General features: G+C 47.4%; 1 protein-coding gene across 1 annotated transcript; it reads left to right on the forward strand.

Annotated features, from left to right (window-relative positions):
• Positions 1-3,958: 3,958 nt before the first annotated feature.
• Positions 3,959-9,160, forward strand: LOC115344423 (keratin, type I cytoskeletal 14). The gene is made up of 8 exons (XM_030021692.2): positions 3,959-4,569; positions 6,373-6,455; positions 6,762-6,918; positions 7,186-7,347; positions 7,443-7,568; positions 7,693-7,913; positions 8,283-8,332; positions 8,850-9,160. The coding sequence occupies exons 1-8, from the start codon at positions 4,063-4,065 to the stop codon at positions 8,945-8,947; spliced, it is 1,404 nt and encodes a 467-aa protein (XP_029877552.1). The 5' UTR covers positions 3,959-4,062; the 3' UTR covers positions 8,948-9,160.
• The last annotated feature ends 4,699 nt before the right edge of the window (positions 9,161-13,859 follow it).

A 13,859-nucleotide genomic window follows, 5' to 3' on the forward strand; every position in this document is an offset into this window, starting at 1 on the left:
ATAAGCAAAAAGATTAAAACTCTTCTGGGAGTTATTTCTGGCACTCCCTGGCTGTCAGTGGCTGTTCCTGCTGCAGCAGTTCCTGTTGCCGTCAGCTGACCCAGCCGTTCCTGGAAAGCCAGTTCAGACACATTCTTGGCTGGATTCTGCCATATTTATTACTTCATTAATCCAACTTCTAAATCGATGGGATGATTCAGAGAAACGCTACTGAATGTGTGTAAGAATAGAGCTGGCCACACAGTTTTAAGACCCCTTTCAAGAAAATCTGCCTGGATTTTATGGGGAGATAAGAGAGAATTCAGGTTTTTTTTCAAAATGTGGAAAGGATCCCTGGAGTGCATCATTTACACCACAAGCCGAGGTAGCATGGATGCACAGTCTAGAGGCACCCTGTGCTGCAGCCATCCAGCTCTGCCCGGTGTTGCCTGGGGCTGTATCCCCCCTGTCCACGCAGAGCAGATCCTCTGTGACCTGTGCAGGGCATCAGCTGCCCTCCGCACCCTGCGCAGCAGCCCTGAGCGAGCCGCCTTAAAGTGCTCCCAGCACCCACCGACTTGTGGTAGACATGGCTTTGGTTTTGGAGCTTACCACTGACGAACAGTGATCTCATTTCCACTCAGATTCCACCGAAGGACATGTAAACACAACCCAGTAAAGGAGCACTGTGGTCAGGAGAACAGCTCCCACCGTTCTGCCACCGCATGGCCTCGTGGTGCATCGTGGACGGGCCACGAGTAAATAACAGGGCACAATTCCTGACCCGAGGCACTTCCAGCCACCGCATCTCCGCAGTCCTACAGACTGCGCTCTCTCTGCTCCCACATCCTTGGACGAGGGAGCCCTGCTCAGCACAGGGACTCTCCCCAGGGATCCTCCATGCCCTGGGGCTGGATGAGGGCAGGCATTGGGCAGCCCTAGCTCAGATGCCCCAGAAGGGTAGGGACAGACACAGCCCGCAGCTAACACCTGGGGCTTCCCAGGTCACCTCTTAGGGACCCCCTGTTCTCCCCAGGGATGGCGGTCGTGCCCCTCTGGCTGCCACCCTTGCGACACCTGGCATGGGGATGCTGAAGGTGCCTTGCTGGAATTCATCCTTGCTTTATGTCTTTCTCCTGGAAAGGTCTGGGCACACCCGTGTCGCTATAGAAACAACAAATAATACTTTGCTAGCAAAAGCCCCTGTTTTAATTACTCATTAACAGGGGATTTTGTTAGCAAAGTATTATTACTCCTGCTACTGCAAATTGTGAGAGGTGCGGAAAACAGATGTTGATTCCCTCCTGCCTTAGGCATTAATAATTAGTCTGACCTTAAGAAATCCACTGAGGAGGGAGCTGCAGGTGGTGGCTTATGCAGACAGGCAGCGGCAGCTTGAGGCAGGTTTCAGAAAGTGGTATTTTATTCCAGAAAGACAGTTTGACTTCTCAGGCTACACTGAGTTAATCTGACACAGACCACCACTTTAGAAAGAGACGTTAAGGTGTGGCTTTTCAGCTCATTTTAGGGAACTTTCCTATGATAATTTGATACCAGGGCAAACATTGTAAGTGCACTAAAACAAACAGAGAAGTGTTTTTGTCTGGGTAGTTTCATCTACCAGGTCTGCTGATATGTATGTTTGGAGCCAGAACTTCACCTCTCTTTTCCTCCTGAAGTAAGACAGTATTGCACGCTTAAACACCAGTGTGCTACCATGAAATTACTGTTATGCCATAGAACTGGCATTCTGATTTTGAAATGTATAAAAAATGGGTTCATAGTGTGCATGTGCTCATGAAACAGAGGCAGAAGCTGATTTAATAGTCAGCCTTTTATTTAAAAGAGAGTGTGATACAAACAATATGCAGTCATTTGTGGTTGTGTTCAATGGGAGGTCATGTAAATAAAGTCTTAGAATTTTTAATATGTCTTTTTAAGCCTTAATTATCACTTCATGATTTTAATTGCTGCCTTGTGGTATTATCAAAATATCGTAGATATTTTGAGCAATGTGTATTTTTATGACACAGCAGTTAAACAGGAAACAAAAGATAAAAGAAAAGGCAATTTCATGTAAAGAAAGAATATGCTGTTAACCTTGTAACGTTGTGACAGTTATTCATTCTATAGCCTGCCTGTGGGAAGCCGGTTACTCCTGCGGGCTGGCCAGTCCGAAAGGCTTTGCTCGTGTCAAGACTGAGGGTTTGGACTTGCATGGGGGCTCTGTGCTGTTTTTGTCACCGACATTCCCCTTTCCCTGTGCCACCGCTGCACTCAGCGGGGACAGCCCGCGAGTTCCGCCCTTTTGTATCACCCAGGTGAAGGTGAGGAAATGAAGACGGGGAGAAAGTACATTCCTTGGAGCTACGCGTCCCAGCCGCCCCCGCGCTGCTGCGCCTTTGCCATCCGCACCTGGGGAGGACGAGCAGAAAGTGGGCATCCGCTGGCTTTGCGCCCCGTCTCCTGGCGCTCACGCGACAAGAAGATGCTGCTGCCAAGAGACTGAACCCATCCTCCGGCCAGAGCAAACATGGTGGAGATTCCAGTTCTCCAGTTCTCCAAGTCGTACAGACTTGTCTCCATTCACCAGTGGCAAATGAGAACTTGGGTAGCTGTGCTTCTACAGAGCAGGCAACTCCTGATATTCCAAGGACACACCCCACTCCTGTATTGTTTCCAGCTTTCTTCAGATAGAGGGGAGGCAGTCATGCCCTTTAAAGCTACTCACAAATGTACCCTTGTTGCTTATTTCCATACTCTTTCCCCCCTCCTTTGGCAAATGATCTAAGGAAGAACTTGGCTGTTGGGAAGGGGTTGTTGGGGCCTGTCTGCGAAGACAGTCAAACAATTCACCATGTACACACATGAGAAATATCTTCTCCTCCACACCCTGCATTATTAGCTAGTGACACTTGATTTGTGGTTTCTGCCCATGACGCAGGTCAGCATGGAGAATAGAGAGTGGGACTTGACCATGCCTGGTGCACTCATTTTTAGAGCCTTTTTGCAGAGGCAACCAGTATCTCTCCTGAAGCTCTGTTTACATGGGAGCTGTAAACTCCAAACTCACACTGAAGTTGTCCTCCGTGGTCACAACTGATTGAGATGTTCATCACAGAAAACATCATGAGCATTAGCTGCTAAGCTATGTTACTGTCAGCTTTGCACTCTTGTTCACACTGCTTAGAGAGCAGGAGCTTTTTGCCTTACATCCTCCATCTACTTTATGCTATTCCACATTTTTTCCTGAAGCACCTCATAATTTTTAAGTTATGCTAGCTAGTAGCCATACCCTGCCCTTTCTGATTGGTTTGCTAGGCTCTCGTTCGAAAGAAGAACACAAAATATCCACTGCTTATTGTCTTTTCATATTCCTCCACTCTTGGGTGGTCTCTGAAGCGAAGTGAAGAACTGAATGAGCCCTGAAGCATGAACTCTCTTTTCATTGCTTTTTCATTACAGAACATCCCTCTCTCTGTGGATAAAAGAGCAGACTTGAATTTCCAGGATTGGTAGCCAAGTTCCTTCTAGCACCATTGTACTCACGGGACTGTAGATGTACATTCAGGGCTTCATGACATGGCTGTTATCCCTGAAGGTGAGCTGTGTGTACAACCTAAGCAGAGACAAGAAACTGTAGTAGCTGGGACAAAAAGACACAGTAAAAGAGATATTGACTTACTCCATCGAAATGCTGTCTGAATAGCTCTGCTTCAGAGCTAACAGTACAAAGCAGTATTAAAATGTAGCCCTGAGCAAGGAGCCTCCTACTTTGAATCACACCTGACTATTTACTTAGAAACGGAAGAAGCATAAAGACGCCCTTTGTGAGATAAAAAGTTTCCGTGGAATATGACAAAAAACATTAATAGAACAAAGGCTAAAGTGACGATTCTGGAAGCTGGCTCAGATTTTAGGAGTGATGAAAATCATCGGGAATGCAACAGAAAAAAAAAGCGCCGGCAACGCCTCCTGCCCGGGCTATAAAGGGCTCCAAGCCAGGGGGAAGCGAGCACTCGCTGTCTGTGCTGCCGAGCCGGGTGTTGCTCTCCTGCCCTACAGCCTCCGCCAGCCTTCGCCATGAGCACCACCACGGTCAGGCAATACTCCTCCTCCACCTCCCTCAAGGGCTTCGGTGGCCTGGGTGGAGGCTCCAGCAGGCTTTCCTCCGTGCGTGTTGGGGGAGGAGGGTACAGAGCACCCAGCGTCCACGGAGGCAGCTACTCTGTCTCTTCCCGCATTGTCTCGGGGCTTGGAAGTGGCTACGGGGGCAGCTACTGCAGCAGCGTAGGAGGGGGCCTCGGCAGTGGCTTTGGGGGTAGCTATGGGGCTGGCTTTGGGGCTGGCTTTGGAGCTGGCTTTGGAGGTGGCTTTGGAGGTGGCGATGGCATCCTCCCGGCTGGCGAAAAGGAGACGATGCAGAACCTCAACGACCGCCTGGCTGCCTACCTGGACAAAGTGCGTGCCCTGGAGGAGGCCAACACTGACCTGGAGGTCAAGATCAGGGAATGGTACAAGAAGCAGGGACCTGGTCCAGACCGTGACTACAGCCCCTACTACAGGACTATCGAGGAGCTCAGGAACAAGGTAGGATGCTGTGATTACCAAGACATCTTCACTAAAGTCACTTTTAAAAAGATGACCCTGTTCATAAAAGCTGAAGGGAAGAGTGTTAACAAATGACAGGTAATTGGTCTGTGATGGGAAAACAGAAAGAGCATGCTTGGAAATCATAATCATAATTTATGAACAGCAGTTTCTTGATCATGTCCTCCACAAGGCACAAAGATGGGTTTTCTACTGACTGTTTCCGTATAGGGAGAAAGATGAGGCAGGAACGCAGAGTAAGGGGCCATCAGACATTGGTTCAAATTACCTGATGCTACAGGGTGCGTGCTGCACCGCCAGTCATTTCCTGCCTTTCCTCGATGCTACTTATGGCCCAAGTATGTGCTCCCTTTGCCAGACTCCTGATTAAGCACTCTGCAGGTAGGGACACGTTATCTCTTTGGCACTGTTCACTACTGAATGATATGCAAATGGAGATGCTAAATCATTCCCTTAAATATCCTACAAATCAGATCTTTTCTAGCCTGATAGGAGGCTCAAGGTAGAGGTTAAAAAAGAAAGAAACTGCCCTAGGGGATAGTTGTTTTTTGGGAGGTGCAAACACAGACAGGAGTGAAATCCAGGAGTCAGAACATACTGGGCTGTGGTAGGTGGCTTCAGAGGTGCTGAAGTCAAGTGTGTGCCCTGCTCTAAAATGCAGCAGATGAAATCATGGCCAAGCTTGTTTCTTTATTCTTAGCAGCTCCCTGGCTGATTTTAGGCAAAGGTCCTTGAACAAAAGCACCAGAATCTGTCTTCCCTTCCTACCCTGTCATCGCTGTCCTCCCTCTGCCCACATTACTCATCATGAGCTGATTGCCTACTGGAGGTGACAGCATCCTTAGTAAGCTCAGGTTCCACTGGAGAGGATGGAGGTGTGGGGGGTTGGGTAATGACAATACCTGGTCTGTGAGAGTAAATGCCAGGGAAATGGGGCAGCAGCCCATGACAGGCTCAGGGCTCAACCCCTGGGGGAAATCACATACCTAGAATTTTTCAGTTCTTTAACCCTTCTCTTGGGCTTTGCCTTGGGGTGAAGGTCTCTTGCCCTGATGCATAGAGCTTCTCTTCAAATTCCAGCTTGTCAGGTGTGCTCTGATCTGGAGCACAGATACATGTGGAGGCAGAAGCTGTCTCCAGATTTGAGCGATGAAGGGCTGGGTCCTACAGAAACTCTCTGCTCGTGATCCAGAGGGAGGCAGACCCTTCCCTCCCCTCCCACACAGCAGCTGGGAAATTGCCACATCAATATTCTGGGACTATTGCTTGGATATCCCCTGAAGCATCAGAACTCAGTGAGAGCTTTTCATTAGCTTGTGGCTACAGAAATTACTGCTCATTAAATGGCCAATCATTTTCAAAATCCCAGAACAAATATTTGCACCTCAGGTGTAATTACGAAAGCAAAACGATTCAGGCACACAGCACTCCTTCCTCAACCCTTTTTCCTTCTCAGCCGGGCTGTTCAGCATTGCCAGACAAAGCCCAGAGTGCTGCCAGGACTCTGAGTGTGGTGTGAGCACCTGGAGATGCCACTCTGGCAGGGGCAACAGGCTGTGGCATGTGTGCATGCCAGTGTCTTCACAAGACCAAATCAGTGCCAATGAGAGACTGAGCACAAGTACCCTGTCTCTCTCTCTCTGCAGAGTCTGTGTGGAAGTCCAGCCCAACAGGCAGGAGGTTCAGTGCTGCTCCAGTCCTTCTGGATGGGAACTCAGGCAGCAGCAGGCCATTTTTTGGAACTACTTTTTCAGTCTTTCGCTCTCTTTTATTCCCTCCCAGATTCTTGCTGCAACTGTTGAAAATGCCAACATCGTCTTACAGATTGACAATGCCAGGCTGGCAGCTGATGACTTCAGAACCAAGTAAGTCCAATGCCTTCAAGAGCTCTAGTGAGAAGGGAGAGAAAAGCCAGTCTGTTTAAGGCTCTTCTTTGCTTTCTGCAACTGAAGTTGGTCTACCAGGTCACTGCTCACTAGAAGTGTGACATTTGCAAAGAGTACATCTCTTCCTGGGCACAGCATTATCTTGACATTCCTGCACTGCGGAAAGCTGTGCACGCACATTTAATAAAAGATGGTTGGCAGAAATACGCCAAGCTGGGGAAGGAAACAACAAGAAAAAACCTGCATCAGCTGGGCTCCACGGTGCAACTGTGTGTCCCCCCCCAGGTTTGAGACGGAGCAGACTCTGCGCCTGAGTGTGGAGGCTGATATCAACGGCCTGCGCAGAGTCCTGGATGAGCTGACCCTGGCCAGAGCTGACCTGGAGATGCAGATCGAGAACCTGAAGGAGGAGCTGGCCTACCTCAAGAAGAACCACGAGGAGGTGAGCACAAAGGCAGGCTCAAACTGGGACCTACAAATATACCTTGTGCACAATGGAAAGTGGTTTGGTCAAATGTGCAGGAGTGTCTCTGCAACCAGGGCTGTCAGGAGACACTCGGGCGGGTAAGGGGGAGGGAAACAATCCTTTCAGACAGGACCTCCAGGAGGAGGTCTGTGGGGTTCGTGTGCTAGTGCAAATAAGAAATTTGTCATGATGGGAATATACTGATTTCACTCTGATGTGTGTCATGTGTCTCTTTTGTGCCAGGAAATGAATGCCCTGCGTGGGCAGGTGGGTGGAGAGATCAGCGTGGAGATGGATGCGGCTCCTGGAATCGACCTCACCAAGATCCTGGCTGAGATGAGGGAGCAGTACGAGAGCCTGGCGGACAAGAACCGCAGGGACGCCGAGCAGTGGTTCTTCAGCAAGGTGAGCTGGCTCGCCGGCAGTGCGGTGGGGCGCGTGGGACCCGAGGCTGTGTCCGCTCGCCGGTGCCGTAATGGCACGGTTTTGCCTTGTTGCAGACGGAAGAGCTGAACCGGGAGGTGGCCATCAACACCGAGCAGCTTCAGAGCGGCAAGACGGAGATCACAGAGCTACGACGCACCATCCAGAGCCTGGAGATTGACCTGCAGTCCCAGCTCAGCACGGTACGAGGGGCCGGCTCCCTGCGGGGTGGGGGGCACGCAGGAGCGCAGGCGAGGGGACGCATGGGTGCTCCCATCCCTACCACCCTCCGCCCCCCCCGAACCCGTTCCTCTCCCCTGCACGCAGAAAGCGGCGTTGGAGGGCACCTTGGCTGACACGGAAGCCCGCTACGGCACCCAGCTGGCCCAGCTCCAGGGGCTGATCACCAGCGTGGAGGAGCAGCTGGCCGAGCTGCGGTGCGACATGGAGCGCCAGAACCACGAGTACAGGGTCCTCCTGGACGTCAAATGCCGCCTGGAGCAGGAGATTGCCACGTACCGCCGGCTCCTGGAGGGCGAGGACGCCCAGTACGTAGAGGGGCTTTGCTTGGGAGGGCACATCGGGAGGAGATGGGTAATAGACACAAAACGTGCTGTCTCAGGACTCGGTCCAATTGCAGGTTTCAGGGTTTGTCTTTATGTTCATACCAGCCACGGATGCCCAGTGGCTCTGTCCCTGGTTTCTGTTTGCAGTCAGATGCTGTAACGGGCACCTTTCACTGCTGGAAGGGGCAGTAGACCCTCTGCCCTCCATTAGACACTGCATGGAGCAGTAGTTTTAGCAATGACTATGAGCCTTTTCTGTTTTCCTCCTGCCTGAATACAGAGCCTGTGTAACAACAACAACAAAAAAGAGATTGTCCCTAACTTCTTTTTGTTTTTCTCCTTCTCTTGTAGCATCTCTTCCCAGTACTCCTCTGCTATGTCCTCACACTCTGGCAGAGATGGTAAGAACCTATCTTGCTACACACATTTATAATGAAGAGCTTTGAGACCTGCTTTTAGAGCAGCTGCCAGACTGATGGAGTGAAAATCACTCCTCCGGCGTGCTGTGCCACCTCGCTGGCTGAATCAGTGACAGCAGTTAAGAGAGCTTGTGTGCATCTTACAACTGCTAACCACAGGAAAAAGCTGTCAGGAAGGGAAATATCTTGCGCTCCTTTACCACAAGAATGATTTGCGCTAAACGGGCCTTGTGATTGAGCAGCCAGTGTTCTGGCTTTACACAGACCTGAAAAATGAAGCGACACCACACATTTAAGGAGTGTGCCTTTTGCCTTCTTGAACTTTCCCATCAGCCTGGCTCTCCCTTCTTCCTAGCCAATGTAGGGTTGTTTAAAACAGTGTTTTCCAGTACTTTGTGGAATTTCTGACATCTTCCTGAAGAACATGCAATATCTGATAATATGGTAAGAAATCTCCCTCCTGCCCCCTGAATAATTGTCCTCCTCTTTCCTTTTGCAGTCATGACATCTTCCCGTCAGGTCCGCACAATTGTTGAGGAGGTGCAGGACGGGAAGGTGGTCTCCTCCCGGGAGCAGGTTGCGCTCACCACTCGCTAGGAGGGCAAGCAGCTCTGTGGACCCTCGACCCCAAGTTCAAAAGAGTGGCGAGCTGAACTAAGCACTGTCTGAGGCCGTGTGTGGTGGGGTCGTGTTACAGAAAGTAGTCTGCTTCATTCATCTGCTCCTCCTTCCTGTTTTACCCTAATTTCATGCAGGTGCCATCGTGCACTCTGTACACATTTAATAAAGTTTTTTTCCTCGTTCATGCAACTGCAGACTTGTCTGTCACTGATACATGATCTCTCAAAGCCTCAGGGTTGTGTGTTCATGCCAGGGAAAGTCCTAAGAAACCACAAGAAGCAGCCAGTGAGAGGAGGGGAATAGAGGAATATGGGTTCCACCTGGAGCAAAAATAATTTGTGGCAGCTTTTTCTACTGAACTCATTGCTCATAAATACATGGGACTGACTGAGACATAAACCAGATAAGTTTGATACAAAATGAAGGCAATGATGGAAGGATGATGTTTGAGGTCTCAATGTGCCACACAACTCCTAATTAAAGCCAACAAAATAAAGCTCAGTTCTCTAACTCTTGGTATCATAAAGAATCACTTTCTCCTGTAAGTAGAACTTAAACTACTTCAGCAAGACTACGACTGTCATGTGTACCATTCCGAGACACGAGCACAACACCAGACTGGTTGGCAAATCTTATACATACATGCCTTCTGTCTTATTTGACTGCCTTTAAATCACACTATTAGGCACATTGTACAAAAACTTTATACAGGTCTTTTCATGCTGCCTGAGGGCTGCACTTAACAGGTTCTAAAGTAACCATTGCTTAATCCGCAGAGGGATGAGTAGCAATAACTTTTTATCGCTATAGCATCTAGTAGATCACTGCTAAAATCCTTCCTGAAACACACGAGCTAGTTATCGTGTGTCAACAACGTCTGCAGGCAAGCTGCCATTCAGGATTAGGTGACGCAGCTTGTGCACTGGCAGCCAGGTACCTGACCTGCCTTTGCCCACTCATTTCCTGGAGAGTGACAGAGGAACCAAAAGATACTGCACTGGTCGCACATCCACCGAATGTGTCTTGTGGGCTACATAGGAGAGGAAATAATTTTAGACTCAAAAGCCTGATGGAAACACTTAGATCCAACTTCATACTCTCTAGCCAGTGGTATTTGGGACCTCTATCTAGTCTTGGACGGTGGCCTCATGTTAGTCACCCACCTCAAGAATTTGGGCCTTAGACAAAAGGAAAAGGTAATAGTTTGCAGTAAATCAGCTTCCCTTTGCTTATAATGATGTACAAAGGGCTTCTGTGGCTGAAGTTAAGCACGTTTGTCTGTTGGATTATTATTGATGATTCATTCTCCCTCAGCCTCCACAAAGGCATTATGGTCCTTATTGAACAATTACAAAGGTATGCTCCCTGGCCTGAACAGACTCTTGAAAGGAGCTGATGATGTCATGCTGGGCATGACAAGACAAGCAAAGGAGACGGAAGGTGATCGAAGAAGTGGGGAACCTGCCAGGTCTTTCCAGAAAAGGGAGTGTGAAGAGATGTTATCATTCTGTATTATTGTTTAACAATTACAGAAAAGGGTAGGAAATGAAACACAGACCAGAGTGCGGAGTTCATTGACTGTATAATGCTGTTCTCTTTGCTGGAATAACAGACCTTCCTTGCAGAAATAGGAAGTCTTCCAAGCCAAGTGAGCTAGAGCCATCTCAAAAATAAAAACTAGATCAAGCAAAAATGTACTTTAGCATCAAGCTGTCTCAGACTTTATGGCAATGGGCAAGGTTGCAGGCTGGAAATTCTGATTGAACAGCAAATGTGCAATTTTTTTTTTTGCCATCAGAAGACAGTTATATTTCAGTTGTAAGTGGCAGCTTTTTAATTCTTGAGCCATCTGTAGCATGCCCCAAGTGTATGAATACAGAAAGGCTTTCTGAAAACCGCAAACATTATGGATTAAATATAAGTAGGAGGCTAAAAGAAGATGCCAGTCCAAGAGTATCTGGCTGTGCTGGCAGCACAGTAAGGCATGGCCACTTCTGCAGCCAAAAGGACACAAGGGAGAGATTTATCAAGCAGCATATTTAATTATATTTGATATCTGTCACCCAGTGCTGAGATACCCATTTACATCTGTCAGCAGGAATGGCCTGAAATGAATACCTGAAAAGAGCTGGGAGAATAGCTGGGAGAGCTGATGGAAGGCCCAGGTTTGTAATCAGTTTATTCAATTCCACTGGGAGTATCTTATCAGGAGTTTTCCTTATTCACCAACATATATTTGCATCAATGAAAAAGGCTTAAATTCTGCATAACCCTATTACCACAAACAAAAGAGAAGTCCAAGCTCAGCACAAGTAATCACTGTGTTACATTACAGTACTCTCAAGAAGGAAAATACCTATTAGGCAATTTATTTTTTATTATTACTCTTTGCTGCACACAGTTTGTATCTGTGAAACATGGAAAAATTATCACATCCAAGAGATGGAAAAACACTGGTTTTGGAGAGTGTTTTTCAAATTTTCTGCAAGATGCAAGCACAAGAAGAAAAGCCTTGTTAGGATTCAGCAAGGAGTTATAGAAGCAAGTCCTCAGCGAATAATGCTGAAACTTTAATGGACAACAAAACAAAAAAGGAAAATCAAGAATGTCCTTGAAAGGTATTTCATCAGCTGAGACACAGAGAGAAATATGTAGGATGTGCCAGTGTCAATATATAATAGCAAGTATACTTACATACAAGAATAATACTTAAAATGAGTATCATGTTTCTCATCTGTAAAGCTCTATGTTTACATCAGACAGTTGTTTTTACAGTGCCCTTGAGAAGGAGGATTACTGTTATTATTGTTTCCATCCTACAAAGCATGAAATTGAGACTTGGAGAAGCTGAACGATTTGCCTAGAGTGATTTGCAAAGCTAGGATCAGAACCCTGGAGCATCTGCAGTCATCAGTGAGATGGAGATGAGTTTCGGTACAGCCAATAACACACAGAAAAAAAGTGGAATGACAATTACATCAATAGGTAGATAAGCAAATGTTTTGTAAATAGCAAATACAGGAATTTTCCATAGGTGAAACACTGAAATGTAGCCGACAATGAGCAGACAGGAGCTAGGGCTGCTTGTAGTTCTCAGTCTACATCAGGGCTTCCTGATAAGGCTTTCCAAGCCAGAGGCCAGCCCTGCACAGGCTGGAGGGACATACACAAGCCCAAGTTGGGGTGCTTCGGCGCTCAGCTTCTCTACCCTGGCACTCCCTGGTGGTTGCTTCAAGCCCAAACCTGAGCTTGGACTGGCAGTCACGCAGGGTGATGGACAGCAGGTTGGACTCCGGCTGGGACTCAGGGTTCGGTGTTGTGTCTGAGTCACCAAGTCTCGAGGGAAGTTGTCTTGGACGTGAAAACAGCTAGTGACTCGGGGAATGTTTGTAATAACGTGAAATGCTGGATGTCCTTCTTGGGGGCACATTATACTTTCTGTACTTCATATGCATTAGATTAAGAAACAGTCTTAAGCCTTAAAATATCCCAAGACTACCAAAGGACTTCCCTCTGGGGAAATCTAATCTTTCTTTCTCATTTCCATTGCCCTTTTGCATCTGATAATTTTGTGCAGTAGAACAACCCTTGGGAATAATGCCACAGTGCCCATCCTCTACCACCATCCCGCTCTCCTTTATAAAGCACAGTACGAGACGCAAATGTAAAGCTGAAGTATAATTCCTTTCTACTTTACACAAAGCTCATTAAATGGGAACAGCACCTTTGCCTAGGGGAGGCTTTTCTGCTCATTTGTTACTTGAAGTAATAATTTTTCCTTGTCAGGCCTGCACTGCTGTTTCTGAAATGCCTGCCGGGAAATCCTTGAATCCTTGTAAGCCATCATTTCTCTCCTCCTCTTACTCCCCTGGGGCACCATGTTGCCCACGAGGGGCTCCCAAGTCAACTGAGGACGGCTCATTAGAGGTATTGCCTGTGGCTGGCTACAAGGCTGTGGTGAGCAAATTTCCATCTGTAGATTGCAGTCTGGAAGTCAATAAAAGTTAATTCTGGAAAGAGCCTTCCATTATGCATGTAGATACCATCATTAGCAGACCTCCTCATAAAAAAATGAAAATCTCTTTTAATAAAATGAGTACTGTAACTGCTGGCAGGTCTGGAGGTATGCTCTGGTGTAAAAGCAAGAGCTGGTTTTAATAAAAACTTCAAATTTTGGAAGGGAAAAAAACTACCACGAAGAACACACAAATCCAGTAAAATCAGGAGTGAAATTATTATTCTCCTTTACAAAAGCTGTAGAAATGCTAATGACCTTTAGCTGCAGAGATCTATGGTAAAGTATGAAGTTCAAAAAGTAAGAAAGAAACATGGACATCTCTGATTACTTTTCAATAATTGAAAAAACCCCCACTCACTAACATTTCAATTTTTCTCATTGAAAAATGAAGGACTATCAATTAACTGCTGCTGGGCTGCTGGGCTGCTGGGCTGCTGGGCTGCTGGGCTGCTGGGCTCCATGGCAGAGGTGCCTGATCCTGACCATGCCACAGCTTCCACTCAGGATCTCGCCACCGATGAGGCATGCCATGGCACCATGGCACAGGCTTCACTTGCTAATTATGGATGTAACAAAGGATGGACATACACAGAATCCACACCACATTTAAGGTGTTCTGGATTTGCAGTGTCAAGATAAAATCAAGACTAATGAACTTACCCAAATGGCATAAGCAGTATTTCTGAAACAGGCTGCACCTGACGCATCCTTTATGTGATGTGTCCAGGTGACCTGGATGCCAAAACCAATGCTGAACAACACATGGGTGAAAGTCAGCCAATATTAGCATGGCTGTATTAATATTATTAATAAAATGAAAGATTCAGATGACAAAACATTTTAATTATTTCCCTTCTTCCTCAATTCAGC

This window comes from Aquila chrysaetos, chromosome 8, assembly GCF_900496995.4.
Source record: "Aquila chrysaetos chrysaetos chromosome 8, bAquChr1.4, whole genome shotgun sequence".
NCBI classification, from domain to species: domain Eukaryota; kingdom Metazoa; phylum Chordata; class Aves; order Accipitriformes; family Accipitridae; genus Aquila; species Aquila chrysaetos.

Bases quoted from the DNA above. Each gene is read 5' to 3' on its own strand.
- LOC115344423 (XM_030021692.2), top strand. From the start codon at position 4,063: ATGAGCACCACCACGGTCAGGCAATACTCCTCCTCCACCTCCCTCAAG. The intron at 4,570-6,372 runs GTAGGATGCTGT...ATTCCCTCCCAG, and splicing joins TCGAGGAGCTCAGGAACAAG to ATTCTTGCTGCAACTGTTGA. The intron at 7,348-7,442 runs GTGAGCTGGCTC...GCCTTGTTGCAG, and splicing joins AGCAGTGGTTCTTCAGCAAG to ACGGAAGAGCTGAACCGGGA.